Below are 15,379 nucleotides of genomic sequence, written 5' to 3'. Positions count from 1 at the left end.
TAAAATCAAAATATTGCCACAGCTGGACTTTAAATCGATAATTTTACAACACTGGGGATTGGAATCACCCTGGATCGCATCAACCAAATATTAGTCCTGGGTCTTCTGTAACATAACAACAACTCTGTTTTCATGAACTTGTTTAGCTGAGCCATTTCCAGAAGTTGAGAGTGCCCAATTGTCCACCTAAATCCCAGAATACATCAGAGGTTAAAGGCAAAGCATATAGAGCTAACTACTGGTAGGTATTGTTAGGCCTACTGTACAATGCTTTCTTGTTGTTTTTTTTTTGAACAATAGCGATGTATAATGTTTTGCTTAGATATAAAATAACATGCCCATAGAGCTATGGTATATAGGGATGTGGGGTCAATTCAGCACAGTACTTTATTATAATTAAGGTTTCTGTTTTTTGGTTTTTATTAATTTCATTTTTCTGTCCTTATTTTTAGCTATTTTTTAGTTTTATGTAAATCGTTTTGTTTTTGTTTTTTCTCAGGGTTTTTGCTTTTTATATACTGTATGAAATTATTGTTTTCGGTTACTTTCCAAAATGCTTGGGTGTTTTTTTTTCTGTCACACTATATGGTATAGTATAGTATAGTATAGTATAGTATAGTATAGTAAATCAACAGTACGTGCACACTTAAGTTGTACCTTCTTTCCTTTGCTGTCTTCCACAACAAAATCCTTATAGTCACAAGCACATTCTTCTGGGTTTTTTGTTTGTCTAGGCATTTTTTTACATTTCGCCACAATTTGCAATTCTGTTTTAAACCTAGTAACTCGTGGGCAGTTTTGGAGGACAAAGGCCAGCTCTGCATGTGTCCGCATGAGCTCACCAGGCACCTGGCCAGTAGAGTTCATGCTACTTCAAGCAGCCATGCTTTTCGAGCGGCTGTGCTTTTATCAGGTGATTCACTCGGGAATCCCATAAATGGCTGCATTCTTACTGTTTATACCTAACAATCGGATTGATGTTTTCATCAAACTTAAAAAATATATATTATTCCACTACTTTGCAAAATAACCAGACGCTTTCTAAAAGGCTTTGTGTTAGAGCCAAAATAAGCTATGTGTATCATGGTATAAAGAACTAGAGATCTTTACAGTAGGTAGGACCACTTCACTCCCAGTGCATTGTAAGTAGAAACAGGGGTGTCTTGTTCAGTGTTTAAATTTTCTGCAATTTGGGCCTTTGTAAAACGTCTATTGCTTATTGCAATATGTTGATCACATTGGTGGGATCAGTTTATTATGACCTGGTTTCTGGTAGTGATTTTCGGACTGTCTTGATGGATAGCCAACAGGCAATCACTTTCAAACAATCCACAAGCATCTTATATACTGTAGATTGTTCCTCCAAATCATAAATAATTTACCACTACATTCTTTTTTTTAATTTACATACTTGCTTTGCCTCTCCATGCTGGCTACCCTGAGATTTTCCCATCTGGAGTTGAGGAGATTCATCTGTTCTCGGATCTCATTTTCTTCATCTTCTGACAGCTTCCCTTCTGATAACAACTTGCTTCCGGCCTGGAGAACCTTTCCCACACTGCCCTGGTGAGATGTTAATTCCATCATGAAGCCCTGCAACACAGGTGAACACGAGTCAATTACAGCCACCAGATTCAGGTGCGAGAAGCTAAGCTGAGTTTGGGAGCTGCTCTTTAGTTCTAGTTGCGCACCACAGACATTTGTAACATAACCTTTTAGAGCAAGTGTCTTTATAGAAGTAAGATCCAGGGGTGTCTACTAATCACAGATTTATATCAAAAGTTTTTTTTTTTTTTAATACAATATTTGAGTAATTGCAATAAGAACCACTAAGAGATGCAAACTTCAGAGATGGAGTAAAACAATTATAATGACTGGCATGATAATCTGTTTTGTCTACTTAATAAAAACTAAATTAATATTCAAAGATGCCAGCACCAATTATTTTTGCCTTCACAATTACATAACTTTGTCCTCAAGGTCTCTTACAGAAATATGCAGCCTCCAAAGCGCAATCTATTCTAAGCTACTATGTTGAGCCAGTATTCATTTTTCTCTAGTGTTGAGAAATCCACCTCCAGATTCAGTCTTTGTTAGACTGCATTCCCAGGTTCCAATTTCTTGTTTGATCATATGTGTCAATCTAACCCAGCTGAAATTCTATTCACTGTGAATGTACAATATTGTAGGTGGGTGGGGAAAGGAAATTGCGTTCCTTAAAGGTATTTTTTGATGTCTAATGCTGCTTTTTCACTTCATTCTGAGAATTTTCAACAATCTCATACCGCATAGGTTTTCAACTTGTGGTCCCATTTAACAAACCAAAACCATAATTCTGATACAATACACATAACAGAAGAAATCAGCAACACACTTATATCATGTTAGTTGTATCAGTGCCTAAGATAATTAAATATCTCTCATGCTGGGATGAATCAGTCACAGAGAATATATATATATACACACACACACACACTAGGGCTGTCAAGCAATTAAATAAATTAATCACGATTAATCTTGCGATTAAAACAATGAGCTCTGCTGACCCCATACAGGGTTCATACACTTTTTCAACATCAAAATTCCATAATTTTTCCAGACTTCCATTTGTTTTTCCCAGACTTGTGTTTTAGTTAGGTTCTACTATTTTTTCGATAGTTATCCACATAGGCGGGCAGCCGCAGAGCATTATAGCTTTTTGATCCAGAGCAGAAGTTGCTCCTGGTTTTCTGAAAGTATTTGTCAGAATCTGGAGCTGCATATCTAGCAAGAGAGAATGCAGGTATGCAAAAGAGAAGTAAGATACAATCTAAGAAATGTCCAATATCTGAGAACTACGTTGCATTATTTACAAAAAGAATATAACAAGTTGTATACTACAAGTATACTTGTGCCAAAATAGGATAGTATAATGGTACCAATAGTATACTAAAACCAGACCATTTTGGCACAAGTATACTTGCACTGTACTACTTTTTTGTAAGGGATGATATTGGATTCTGATCCAAACAACTATGGGAGGTGAAAAATAACAAAAATGAAATAACAAATGTGCACGCATTATATATTAAAATGTGCAAGTGTTGCATATTAAAAGTCAAATACTAAATACAGTACACCCTCGCTAGAACAACCCTGTTTGGGTCCAAAGCCTTTTGTTCACTATAGTAAAAGGACAATCCAAAACGAACAATATAAACTGCTGGAGTAAGTTAAGGATAAAGGCATTAGCTAAATTATTAATAATATTAGTACTGTTTTATTCTTTGATTTTCTTTAATATTACAGTACTTGTCACTACTACCACTAATACTAATAATAGCAATGAGATTGTGAATAAAAGTAGAATTTGTGGCATGCTGCATAATTAGGCACTACATATATTTAATGTGTAAAGCGACCTGGAACACTTGCATGAAGAGCGCTGTATGTGACATTGTATGGCTGTCTGCAGTACAGCAACACTGAAGAGATGGGCTTTGTATCACAAAACGGGTGACGGAGTCCGAAATCGCGTGTGACGGGTAAGTGCATTAATTTGTTACATATATATAATGGGGATTGATTTTATTCTTAATACAAGGGTGGTAAAACTCGACTGACGTGTATCTGAGTAACGGATATCCAAGTGCTGACTGTATATTATTTCTTTTGGCGACACAGTATTTGTCAGATTGAGATTAATTGCTACGTTTTCAGGTCCCGGTAGACTGTCAGCATTAATATACCAAATACGTTTTTCACCGATACGTACGAATTTCACTAATGAGAAGAATATTCTGTGTAAAACAGGTGATGTTACGTTCGGTATGATTCTTTTGTTACATTGCATATCACTGCCTCACATCAGCTGTGACAGAAAGAGACACTTTTATTGCAAAGCAGGTGGGTTTTTTTTTTTTTTTTCTGCACACACTTCCCCGCCCCTCTGTTACCAGGGGAAGTCAGGAATCAATCGGCGCAACGCACAAACAAACTAGAAGCTGATAAAAGCCTGGTGTATTAATACAAAGATTAGGCTTAAAAACATGTAAACATCAAGAAATAATAAAGACAAACATTAACTGCAACTAATTGACAACCTTAATATATACCGGTATTTATTTATTATTATTATTATTTTTTATAATATTTCTAAATTTTGTATTTTTCTAAGCATAAAAGTCTTACAGTAATATTAAAAGTAAAATATAATTATAATAAAATGCATGTTTTTTCAGTTTGGAAACACAACCATAGATGAAAAACTGTTTACCCCAAATATAATGGAAAGGAACATGGCCTACTTACAAACAGAATGATTTTTACCTAACCATGTTGTTTATTGTGTATTGTATATTTCTACTTCAGTAGGACAGCACAAAGCATCAAAACAAAATTACTATACTTTTATTATACTTAAAAAAGTTAATCGCCAATACTTAAGGGAAATTATTCTGACAACAAATAAACATAAAATAAAAAATAAAAAACAAGGTAAAGTGCTCCCTATAATACATTTTGGTTATGTGAAAGCACTTTTTTCTGCTACTTATTCCAAACAGAATACAAAGCTCACAAATGTGACCTGTACTTGCCCTGCTTCAGTGTGCAAATCACTGTGGACGTGCTGCATGGCAAAAGAGCTGTTAACATCGACTTGTTCAACGGTATCAAAAACATGCACTTTAGAAATGTACAGGCAATAAGATGGCCCGATGGCATATCAAAATGGTAAAGATTAGAAGCTGTAGCTTAAAACACAAGAGGAAAATGCCACATTCTAAGGTTAAACATCATAGACAGCCCAGCAATGTAATGTCTGCTATGTAAAGAACTGTTTTAGGAAAGTCTGTCCATTCAGTAGGCTGTGAACCAAATGTGATCCTCATTGGTTTTGACAGAAGCCCTTGGCCTTAATAACGAAAAGGCCACAACATGTACTAGTACTGCCAAACTATAATTTCGTCTCTTTTCACCTCTGAGCTGCTTGTACTGTGGTATCTGAAATCTGCCAAAATTCTATAGCTTCAAACAGCCATGCCTGATTCCATGTGAATTGTCATTCAGCCCTTGAGGCTGCTGACAGTGTTAAAAGAAGTGACCTCCACAAGGGTTAAGGTTGTATTCCATTGGCATTTAATAATTAAAAGCAGTGGGTTTTTTCCAACCTCCAAATACTTGGGAGGAAATAACATCTACTGAGGCTCAAGTTAGAACAGTGACGGACCAATGAGTAGTAGATGTTGCCAATTTAGAAAAATATGGCCACAAGAAACTGTAAAAAACACGGTGAATGCCAATAAAACCCTTACGCCACTAATGTGCTTTTTAACTTATTAGCTACAATTTGTATCTAATAAAAGAGAACATAAACCATGTCACTGACTAACTATGATAATTTTTTTAACGTTTCGATTGACACTAAAAAGAAAAATAGATGCAAACTTTGACTGTATAACTGTGATGCCTTAGCACTCGATCCATCTTGCAACATTCAGCAATGCAACAAAAGTGGAACTGAACAGCACAGTTGTCCCATCCCTTTGGAGCCCAGGATAAGAGTTGTCAGATGGGAATACTTTGGTTCCGGGTTGCTTTTCTGAGATAAAAAATAGTTCCATGGAAGGATTTGTTTTTCAGGAGAGTGATGTGAAAGTTTGTTTGGTAGACATTCCTATACAAACTGATGAACTCCATCATTTAAGACATGTTTTGTGTCACTATAGATATAAATGCTACAGATTATGATGATGATGAATGGTGCTCAGACCCAAAATGATTCTCATAAAATAATGTTCATGATCACGGATCCTGCCTGCAGATCACATCATACGGACTGGAACTCTTTGGAGGTACTCACTTGGCTCTTTCAGTTTATTTCAATTCAGGACCTTGTTCCAACCAGGCCCTTAATTACTTAACAATCACCTAGTTTCAATTTAATAATAAAGACCTGTTTGGAAGAGGTTAAAAGTGCTAGGTTAATCAAATTCAAAATGCAGAAGTTCTTTACTTTCAAGTGAGGGAGATTTAGGGTGAATATAACCTTTGACCTGGAATGTTAATAGCAGACAGTTTATTTTGTATCTAACCCATGTTGCTTTTAGACCTGTATATGGTTGACCTATTTTATTCATTGACAAATAAAATAAATAATAAAACTAATCATTGTCAGCCACATCAGCTAAGTACAGTATCGGTCATTACCTCTGGACTGTATCCGAGCCTACCTCATGGGTGTGAAACTGCTCCTTGACCTCTTCCACATCGCTGGAGACATCTCCATGTGTGTGCAAAGCATCCTCAGCTGACAGGAGCCATGTTAGCACCTCTTCCAATGCACTCTGGTAGCTGTCCAGGTGAACTTCAGCTTCCATCAGCGGACTGCCAACAACCTTGCCTTCCTGGGCTTCAGGCTGCAGCCGAACAGAAAATAAAGTATTAGAGGATGCTCAGTCTTTCACTACATTAACTAATCAATAGCATTAGGGATACCTTTATTGCTATGGATAAACCATCTAATAATTCTCACAGCAGGCAGACAGATAGAGGTGGTAATATTAATGCCACCAGAAAACCAAAAATAACAATAAATTAATAAATAAATAAATAAAAACTTAACTCAGTAAAGGTATTCTGGCTTCTAGTTCTTTTTGGCAGAGCAGCTAATGATTATACTTGCTATTATTGCAGCCCAATTAGCTGAATATCTTTTGCTACCTAAGCTCTTGTTTGTATTCCATAAGCTGTCATTTCGCTCACTTACATTTAAAGCAACAGGTATTTTGAACTGCAGCAGTTTAACGCTCAGATAGTGTGAACTTCATGGCTCTTGGACCTGCTGTAATTACTCCAGAATTGTATCATGCTAGTTTTATGTAACAGCATAAAATAATGAAAAAAATGGCAGAAAATAATCTCAGACTTTTTTTGTCAGAAAACAAATATAAAGAACAGCAGTGACCAACAAGCAGGGAAAGACAAGCCACATGTTTAAATGTGTTATATTACCAGATGTCTCAAACTGAAACTGTGTTTTACAAGAAATTTAAAAGAGCATGCATGTCAACATGCATGTCTTTGTTTGTTACACATTTTTGTTTTAGACTAATACATCTGGATTTTAAGACTAATAACTTATAAGAACTGTTCACAGACAAAATGTCTGGTGTGACCCTAATAATAATAATAATCAGTTTCCTTTTGTATAAAGATCAAGTTATACAGTATAAAGAAACGTTCTACAGGCAATAGGTGCATGGAGTTTGAACAGTACCCTAAGGTAGATAAAAAAAACACAAAAACACAAATGAGCTTCTTCAGAGAAAGGCGGGCACTTATTTAATCTTGGCACTGTAAAGCAAAAAATAAATCACGACGTGGTGATGTACTGAAGGATACTGGTTGGAGTCATGGGTTAGTGTTGGGGCAGAGATAGGAGCTTCATTGTTTTTATCTGCACTACTTAACTGTAGGTCTGTCTTTTCTGTTCCAACTCTTCAACACTCAGCTACTAATTGACTGTCAGTAAGCCACCATGGGCAGACACAAGCAAAAAAAGTAAGTTGATCACTTTATTGGATGCGCAGTTTGTGATATATGTGTATGGCTGTCATTTGAACATTCTCCATAACATGGGTTAGATTCTCAATCCTTTTTTTTTTTTTTTACTGCAAGCCATTATCAGTAAATATAAATACATAATAAAACTCTAATGGCTGGTTTCACAGACCCTGATTAGGAATAATCTTGCACTACCGAATATAAATTTAGGCAAGGAAGTCCAAGAATACGGTAGTGCTAATCAGGGTCTGTGAAACCAGCCATAAAACTAGTAAGAAACAACTTCACACTCATGAAATTAGATGTTTATTTCTTTGGAAACTTTATTGGGTTAATTTTCCTTTAAGCAAAAAGAAAATGATTTAAAGAGGTTTGAGAATCCAGTATCACATTTATTATTTATAAATACTCCATCCATGTAGTGCCTAATTATGAAGCAATTGCAAAGGCAAAGACAATTATTCAGAGAGGAATAAAACAACTGAAACAATCACACGGTTATCAAAGTATATTTTTTTTTAATTGGCTACTTTTTAAAAGCTGCTATAAGGATAGCACTGCCATAATTCAAATGCAATCCTTCTGTTAGTGGCAGGAAGGTGTGCTTAAATTGTTGTCCTGTGTAGTTTCTTACCAGTGTTATACTTTGTACAGCCAGGATGTGAACCTGCGCTGTATGACTCACCCTGCACACCGTGCGGCTGTGCTTTTACCAATTAGTTGAAGCAGACATGTACACACACAGAAATCATAAGCAAAAATAAATAAAATATATTATTGCAATAGTAGAGACAGACCTGGGGAGAAAAGCACCTCCTCTTTTGGTCAGATGACATGACATAAGCAGCTTGTGTGTAGGCATAGCTTTTGTAGCGTGGTTTAAGAGAAGGAGAGGGGGTGCGCACACGGCCCTGTGCAACACTGACTGTGATCTACGAAGTAGAGATGAGAAGAAGAAAAAAGCAGACAAAACGCTGATATAGGTGGCAAGAAGAAGAGAGGTGGTATAAAAGTAGAAAATGAAGGAATGCCATACACATAAACACACACAGTTTGCGATACAAACAACAAGAAAATGATTGCCTGGAGCTAAGTGTATTTGCAAACGCCTTAGAGTCCTGTACTTTCTTTGTATTTTCTCATTAAAAACAACTTCAGGGGTTTCCGAGTGGCGCATCCGGTAAAGGCACACTGCGTGGAGTACAGGATGTGCCCTATAGCCTGGAGGTCACCTGTTCGACCGTGGACCATGGACGGGAGTTCCCAGGGGGCGGTGCACAACTGGCCGAGGGGCCTAAGTCGGACAGGCTTTCCTTGGCTCACCGCACACCAGCGACCCCAGTAGACTCGCCGGGCGCCTGCGGGCCTGCCTGTAAGTTGCCCAGAGCTGCGTGGTCCTCCGACGCTGTAGCTCTTGAGGTGACTGCATGGCGGGCCTGCAGAGTGAAAAGAAGCGGGTGGCTGACGGCACACGTTTCAGAGGATGCATGTGTCCGTCTTTGTCTCTACCGAGTCAGCGCGGGGGTGGCAGCGGTGATCCGGGTTGAAATAAACAATAATTGGGCTTACCAAATTGGGAAGAAAATAAGAAAAATAATGGGCTATTCCAAATTAAAAAAAAACAACAACTTAATACTAAAAGTGAACTGGTATTACTATAGGTAGAAGCAGTATGACCTTGTTGTGAGTACTGAGAACTGTGAGATCTTGGTATTGAATTGTCATTGACTGTACTGAAGTTGGTTTATCTGCTCACCCTCAACCCAGTAATAGCTATGGGCACAATCACTGCTTGAGCCAATACATTAATAATGACCCCTTTATTTTTAGTATAGATAGTACATATTTATGAGAATAAAATGCACTAATGTAGTGGAGTAGTCGTTTTCAGAAATAACAGGGATACTAAATCTAATGTATTTTTCATCTTGCAAAGACAGCCAGCCCCAAAACAATATTTTTGCACAAGCAGCAACAAACCTTTATTTTATAGCCATTTGATGCCACTGTTCGGTACAAGTTATAGGTCTCACCTGCTGGGAATATCGTTGTTGATGCTGGATCTGAAAATGTTCCTCTTGAGTGACCTTCGTGTGCCGGGGTAGAGTCTCCACTTCTCGGATAGCCTCAATGGTTACTTGCTGGGGCAGGACTTGAAAGAGCGATGTGACGTACATAATGATGGACTTTTTGTCTGGGTGTGTGGTTGCAATGTCTGTCAATAGAAAAACAATGTTTGGTAAATTGATCCTAATTCTGAGTGAAGGCAGCATTTAACCTATATAAGCCTTTTTGTCATAGCATGTATTCATAATGCCATCAATTTGTGCCAATAATTAATCTGGTCCATCAAATGACCTTCCCATATGACAATTAAATTAATGAATAAATAGATAGATTAATAAATATGTATTACAAACATGAATAAATATATTAATTTAGAAGCACTTCAGATTATGGAGCATACATAATCATATAATAACAAGGTAATAACTGGGTCATAACTACCAACGGTTTCTGCTCTTACATGGTAACTGCAATGTGTAGCATATACTTTTTGTGTGAATAAGATGTCCATGTAAATGTTAATCTGAATTGTAGGGCATAGTATGAGTTATTTGCAGATTGTATACATATTGTATATATATATATATATACAATAACAGTCTTCAAGGTTTCATCAATATCAGACTTTATTTTATGCATAAAAATATACTTCATGAATATTTTTGTTTAAATAACTCTTTGTTAAAGCACTACAAACCATGTCTGCATTGTCAACATTTAAGATATGAGCTGTATCTCTACAAAGTACAAGACAGCAGTGCTGATCGAACAGACTAAAAGGCAAAGAAGACAGTACAATGGAACAGTATTGGTACTCTAAAATTCTTATTGTGATAAGCTATCAAAACACTGCAATAGGTTTTCAGTGTACTAACAAGCACAACAAAAGAACACATCCTTAAAATACACTACTGATCTTAACAGTCTGATTAGCATATCCATTTGCTGCTGGTAATCAAAAATCTCTATGCTAGGGAGATCACAGTGGCCATGACTCATGTTTATAGTAAATCACATGGCCATGACATTTAAAATGACTTTTTAAAAGTGGATACAATAAAGAACAAGTGTAAAAAAAATCCCTCAATTCCCTCTGCTCTCTCTGCCCCTTCTATTCTCACGCTATACCCGCTCCTAGATACTTTCATCTCCTCTTTGTTTCTCATATGACCTATAGTATATGCTGATGATACACAGATCTTTCTCTCTTTTCCTTCTTTTGACTCTCATATCCTCCCGCATTTACATTGTCTCTCAGCAATTTCATCACCTCAAACTCAACCTTTCTAAATTTGACCTCCTTTACTTTCCTTCTACTTCTCCTCTCTCCTCTGTACTCTCTATCTCAGTCTCCCTTGATGCTATCAATCTTTCTCCTTCTGCAAGAAACCAAGGTGTTATTTTGGACCCTTCCCTCTCCTATTCTCTCTTCGCTAACACATATTTGTCGTTTCTTTCTTAGCAATGTGTATAGAATCTGCTCTTTTCTATCTACTTATTCCATTCAACTCCTGGTCCAAGCTCTTGTTCTTTCTAGATTGGATTTTTGTAACTCTTTCCTCGCTGGTCTCCCTGCTTCGACTATTCGTCCTCTTCAACTTGTTCAAAATCCTGCTGCTCGTCTGCTATTCTCCCAACCCCGCTACTGTCACGCTACCCCTCTGCTTCACACTCTCCACTGGCTACCTATCTCTGCTCGCATCCCATTTAAGACCCTTGCTTTGCCTATCACTCTATTCATCATACCGCCCCTTCCTATCTCCAATCCCTCGTGTCTCTTTATTATGGATGCACAGAAGGATTCGGTTTCGGATTCGGCCTGAATACCCACTTTATAAGCAGGGTTAGGATTCGGTGAACCAAATCCAAATCCTATATCCACCAAGATGCACATCCATTTTAATATATCCCTCCAATGTGTGCAATTCTTCTTTAAATAAAAGACACAAATCCGGTATTGAACGTAACTTTTGTATTTAATAACAAGAACACGTTCGATGAACTCTGTCGCAGCTCTCAACCCCCTATTACTGGTGACACACACACTAAACACGTCATGCAGCTGCTGAATGCAAACATACCCCTGTATGCAACAGCACGTTCACATCACACTTTTCATAGAGTAAGTTATGCAGTACACCTGTAATATATAGTAATGGCAAACTGTTGTAGACTTTTGTGCTTTGTTGCTTTGTCTCAGTGCACAGAAATATATATTTTTAACTTTACAACTATCAAATGTACAAGACGTTGTTGAATAACATGCTTTAGTAAATACAATTTTACGTTACTGTAATGTGCCAATACAAGCTGAACCATTTGGGAACTGCTGTGTTTTATTAAAATAATTTTTAAACTATTTCGTAGCCTATTTCATATGTGTTACACACACTGTGCATTTAAATCAATTTATTTCACAGGGTAATTAAATATATACTCTGATTAGTTAATCTTTGAATACCTGGGTCTGTGTGACAGATTATTCTTGATTAACTGTTGTCTGGGTATGTGAAAATCTGTAAGCCAGTACACAAACAATGCACTGTAGGAGTTTATTCAATTGTATTTGCCCTCCTGTTTGCCTCCCCTTATTCTACTAGAGAATTAAAGAAGTGCATGAACGTGACAAAATAATCACTTTAGAATCATTTGGCACCAGATTTTGGCTTCCATAATTCACCAGACTGCAGAAGCTCAAATGGGCCTGGTCAGTGGTTGGATGTGAAACCTCCAAATGAAACACCAAAGATATTTCAGGAATGGTACTGGTACAGTAGCTCATATGGGAGCCCTTTTCCATATTAAACAGTACATGCTACTTAATGCTTTAAACTCAATTTTTTACTCATTAGCTTTATTAATATTATCACTGATGCCCTTTTTATTGTGATTGCTGATGATCTTTTCCCCTTGTTTTCAGGATATGCAAATATTTCAAATACAACACAAGAGACAAACTGCTGCATCCTAGTAACTTTGTTGTAGGTCACATGGTCAGACTGATTGCACCTAGACCACTGGAGGCAGTTCAAACTGCAACACACAGGGTTCTATTCAATTGATCTAAAACAGTGTCGGATCAAAATATTATGTTTTTTTTTAATAGCATCATTGTTTTAGATCAATTGAATGGACCCCATGGAGTGATGAGGTACCAGGAAGCAGCAGCAGCTTTTCATTTTTAGTGTTGTCTTTGGAATAGCTGCATATTCCAAACTAAAGGATAAAATACTGTACAAGCAAGAACCAAAAGAAGAAAAAGAAGTTTTGTGATAATGCTGTCAGTGCTAAGAAGAGGTAAGAGGTAAAACATTGGTTAGAAGTGAACACCTTTCACTAATTGTAACCAGGAGGTCCCCGGTTCAAATCCCACCTCAGCCACTGACTCATTGTGTGACCCTGAGCAAGTCACTTAACCTCCTTGTGCACCGTCTTTCGGGTGAGACGTAGTTGTAAGTGACTCTGCAGCTGATGCATAGTTCACACACCCTAGTCTCTGTAAGTCACCTTGGATAAAGGCGTCTGCTAAATAAACAACTAATAATAATAATTCCTAGAACAGTGTTATTAGGCACTATGATGTTGGAAGCGTTCAGAAAACCAACGCCTAGTCTACTCTGTCGACACTAAAGATCCTATGTCAGTCTTCTGAATAACAGCTGTGACAGTTATTCCAGTATCCTGGGTAATCTCCAATGCAATTTTAAAACTTCCACAATATCATAAACGGGGGCAGGACTTGCTGAAAATGAGGACATGTTGTATATCCTGTTTTCTTCATCTTGAAAATGCAGTCCATCACATATCATTTATATTGTTAGGATACAACTGTTTTATATTGATTAAGCAATTAGTTTATGCATTTATTTTCATTTCAAGAACTAAGCCTTAAAAACATGGGAGCATTCATTTTCACCATGTGGTTAACTGTTAACTGGTCCACTGGAGCAATGTTAATAACGCCTCATCTAGGGAAAATAATGCAAATAGATACTTAAACCGCTAAACTGTCACTCAAATTCCTATTTATGGCTGTGTACCTTATACATGTACAATTATTTATAATTGGTCAGCTGATAAAACCCTTTTGTGAACCTAGCTGGCAAATTTCCATTATGTCTTTGTTAATTAGGGCAGCAGTGTGTGGTAGTGATTAGGGCTCTGGGCTCTTGACCAGAGGGTCGTGGGTTCAATCCTAGGTGGGGGACACTGCTGCTGTACCCTTGAGCAAGGTACTTTACCTAGATTGCTCCAGTAAAAACCCAACTGTATAAATGGGTAATTGTATGTAAAAAATAATGTAATTGTATGTAAAAATAATGTGTTATCTTCTTAACATTTGTAAGTCGCCCTGGATAAGGGTGTCTGCTAAGAAATAAATAATAATGATATTCCTATAGTCCCATTAGCATCTGCTATTAAAAGAAATTCAGTGGCAGAATATGGAACAAGAATACATCATGACAGCTTACTATGCAATGTAATTCTCATAGTATAAGGAAAAAACATTAAAAAACAGTAGTGTTTATTTTGTTTTTGCCATATAACATCCTTTTCATTCTAAACCAATATAGCACCAATAGCCTGATTTCAGACCTGTTCAGTGGGTGAAAATGAAAGACAAGTATATTAATCTGCTTTTGAAAGGAGAGCTAGCAGGAGCTAGCAATTCTCCAAATCCTTTTAAAACCTTTTCCAGTACTGCCTTGAATTGTGGTAGAAATGTTCTTCCTCGTCAGTAAATCAGAAACTATGAAAGTTCATAACAATAAATGTGCTAAATGCTCGTACAATCTGGAATTCCTTCTGGGGAGAAGATTTGCTCCATGTGTGAACTGAACAGCATGCTACAGCATCTCATTAAGCAAAATATTTAACACATGGCATGGATGCTATACACAGTCAATCTTGTACGATAAAACGGTATACATCAGAGCACCTCCGCCTGTACTAATTGTTTTCTTCTCAATACAATCTGAAAGGTTTCATTCAAGCTAATGTTCATCTGTCTCTCACTGGCATGAATTCTGAATGTCAAATTAATCTTTTTGGAATTGCGACAGGGTATGCCCGCCCCTATGTTTATTTGTTTTTTTGTATTATTGTTATTATTTAAATGTATTTTGTATTATTATTAATGTGGTTTTGGTTTGGCAGGGAAGCAGCCAAAAATAACATGTGCAGAATGGGGCAGTCTTCAAATTGGTTAATTGTTTGTGGGAGGTTGGAAAAAGAGGAGAAAGAACGAGAGAGAGAGAGGAGAAGGAACTTACAACAACAACTGCTACTCGTGCTGGATTTAGACCAGCACGATATTTGTTGTTTAATTGTGTTTGTTTTATTTTTTTAATAAAGAAAGAGTGCATTTGCGTCTCACCCCGCAGTACTGAGTCTGGGTAGTTCCGGGTCTGGTGATGTCACCCACCTAGCCATCTGTGACAGGAATCCATATGGAATCTTCATAATGTTTTTGGTTTTTTTTAAGCATTTTTACTTGAGTTTCTTACGGTTTGTTCTGGTGATCAATCGAATAAAAAACAATATAATAGAATTGAGAAATACCTCAAGTCAACATATTTGTCAAAGCGTTTTAATAGTTTATTTTGTTATGTCTACATATTTTGCAATTGTAAAGTGTTTTATACTGTAGTTATGGATGCTCAGTCAAGTTGACTGTTAGTACAGCAGATGGTACTCTGCAATTTAAAAGCTGAAAGCCCATATAAATAGGCTTCAAAGCAATCAGAAAACATGACAAAAATGAAAA

At 37.0% G+C, this 15,379-nt stretch overlaps 1 protein-coding gene across 13 annotated transcripts in view; it reads right to left on the bottom strand.

The window, feature by feature from the left end:
• The window catches only part of LOC117405667 (dystrophin-like), a 689,570-nt gene that overhangs the window by 464,429 nt on the left and 209,762 nt on the right, over positions 1-15,379 (bottom strand). For 12 of the 13 annotated variants that reach the window (XM_034008883.3, XM_059030144.1, XM_059030147.1 and 9 more), the window contains exons 8-11: positions 9,579-9,760; positions 8,343-8,477; positions 6,213-6,398; positions 1,412-1,593 (exon numbers count right to left, since the gene is read on the bottom strand). In XM_034008883.3, the coding sequence (XP_033864774.3) occupies positions 1,412-1,593; positions 6,213-6,398; positions 8,343-8,477; positions 9,579-9,760 (685 nt within the window). The remainder of the gene's footprint in view (positions 1-1,411; positions 1,594-6,212; positions 6,399-8,342; positions 8,478-9,578; positions 9,761-15,379) is intronic. The other variant, XM_034008885.3, reaches the window with a different exon arrangement.

Source organism: Acipenser ruthenus, chromosome 9 (assembly GCF_902713425.1).
Source record: "Acipenser ruthenus chromosome 9, fAciRut3.2 maternal haplotype, whole genome shotgun sequence".
NCBI classification, from domain to species: domain Eukaryota; kingdom Metazoa; phylum Chordata; class Actinopteri; order Acipenseriformes; family Acipenseridae; genus Acipenser; species Acipenser ruthenus.
The sequence above is the reverse complement of the archived record's forward strand: the minus strand, read 5'-3'. Positions and strand labels throughout refer to the sequence as shown.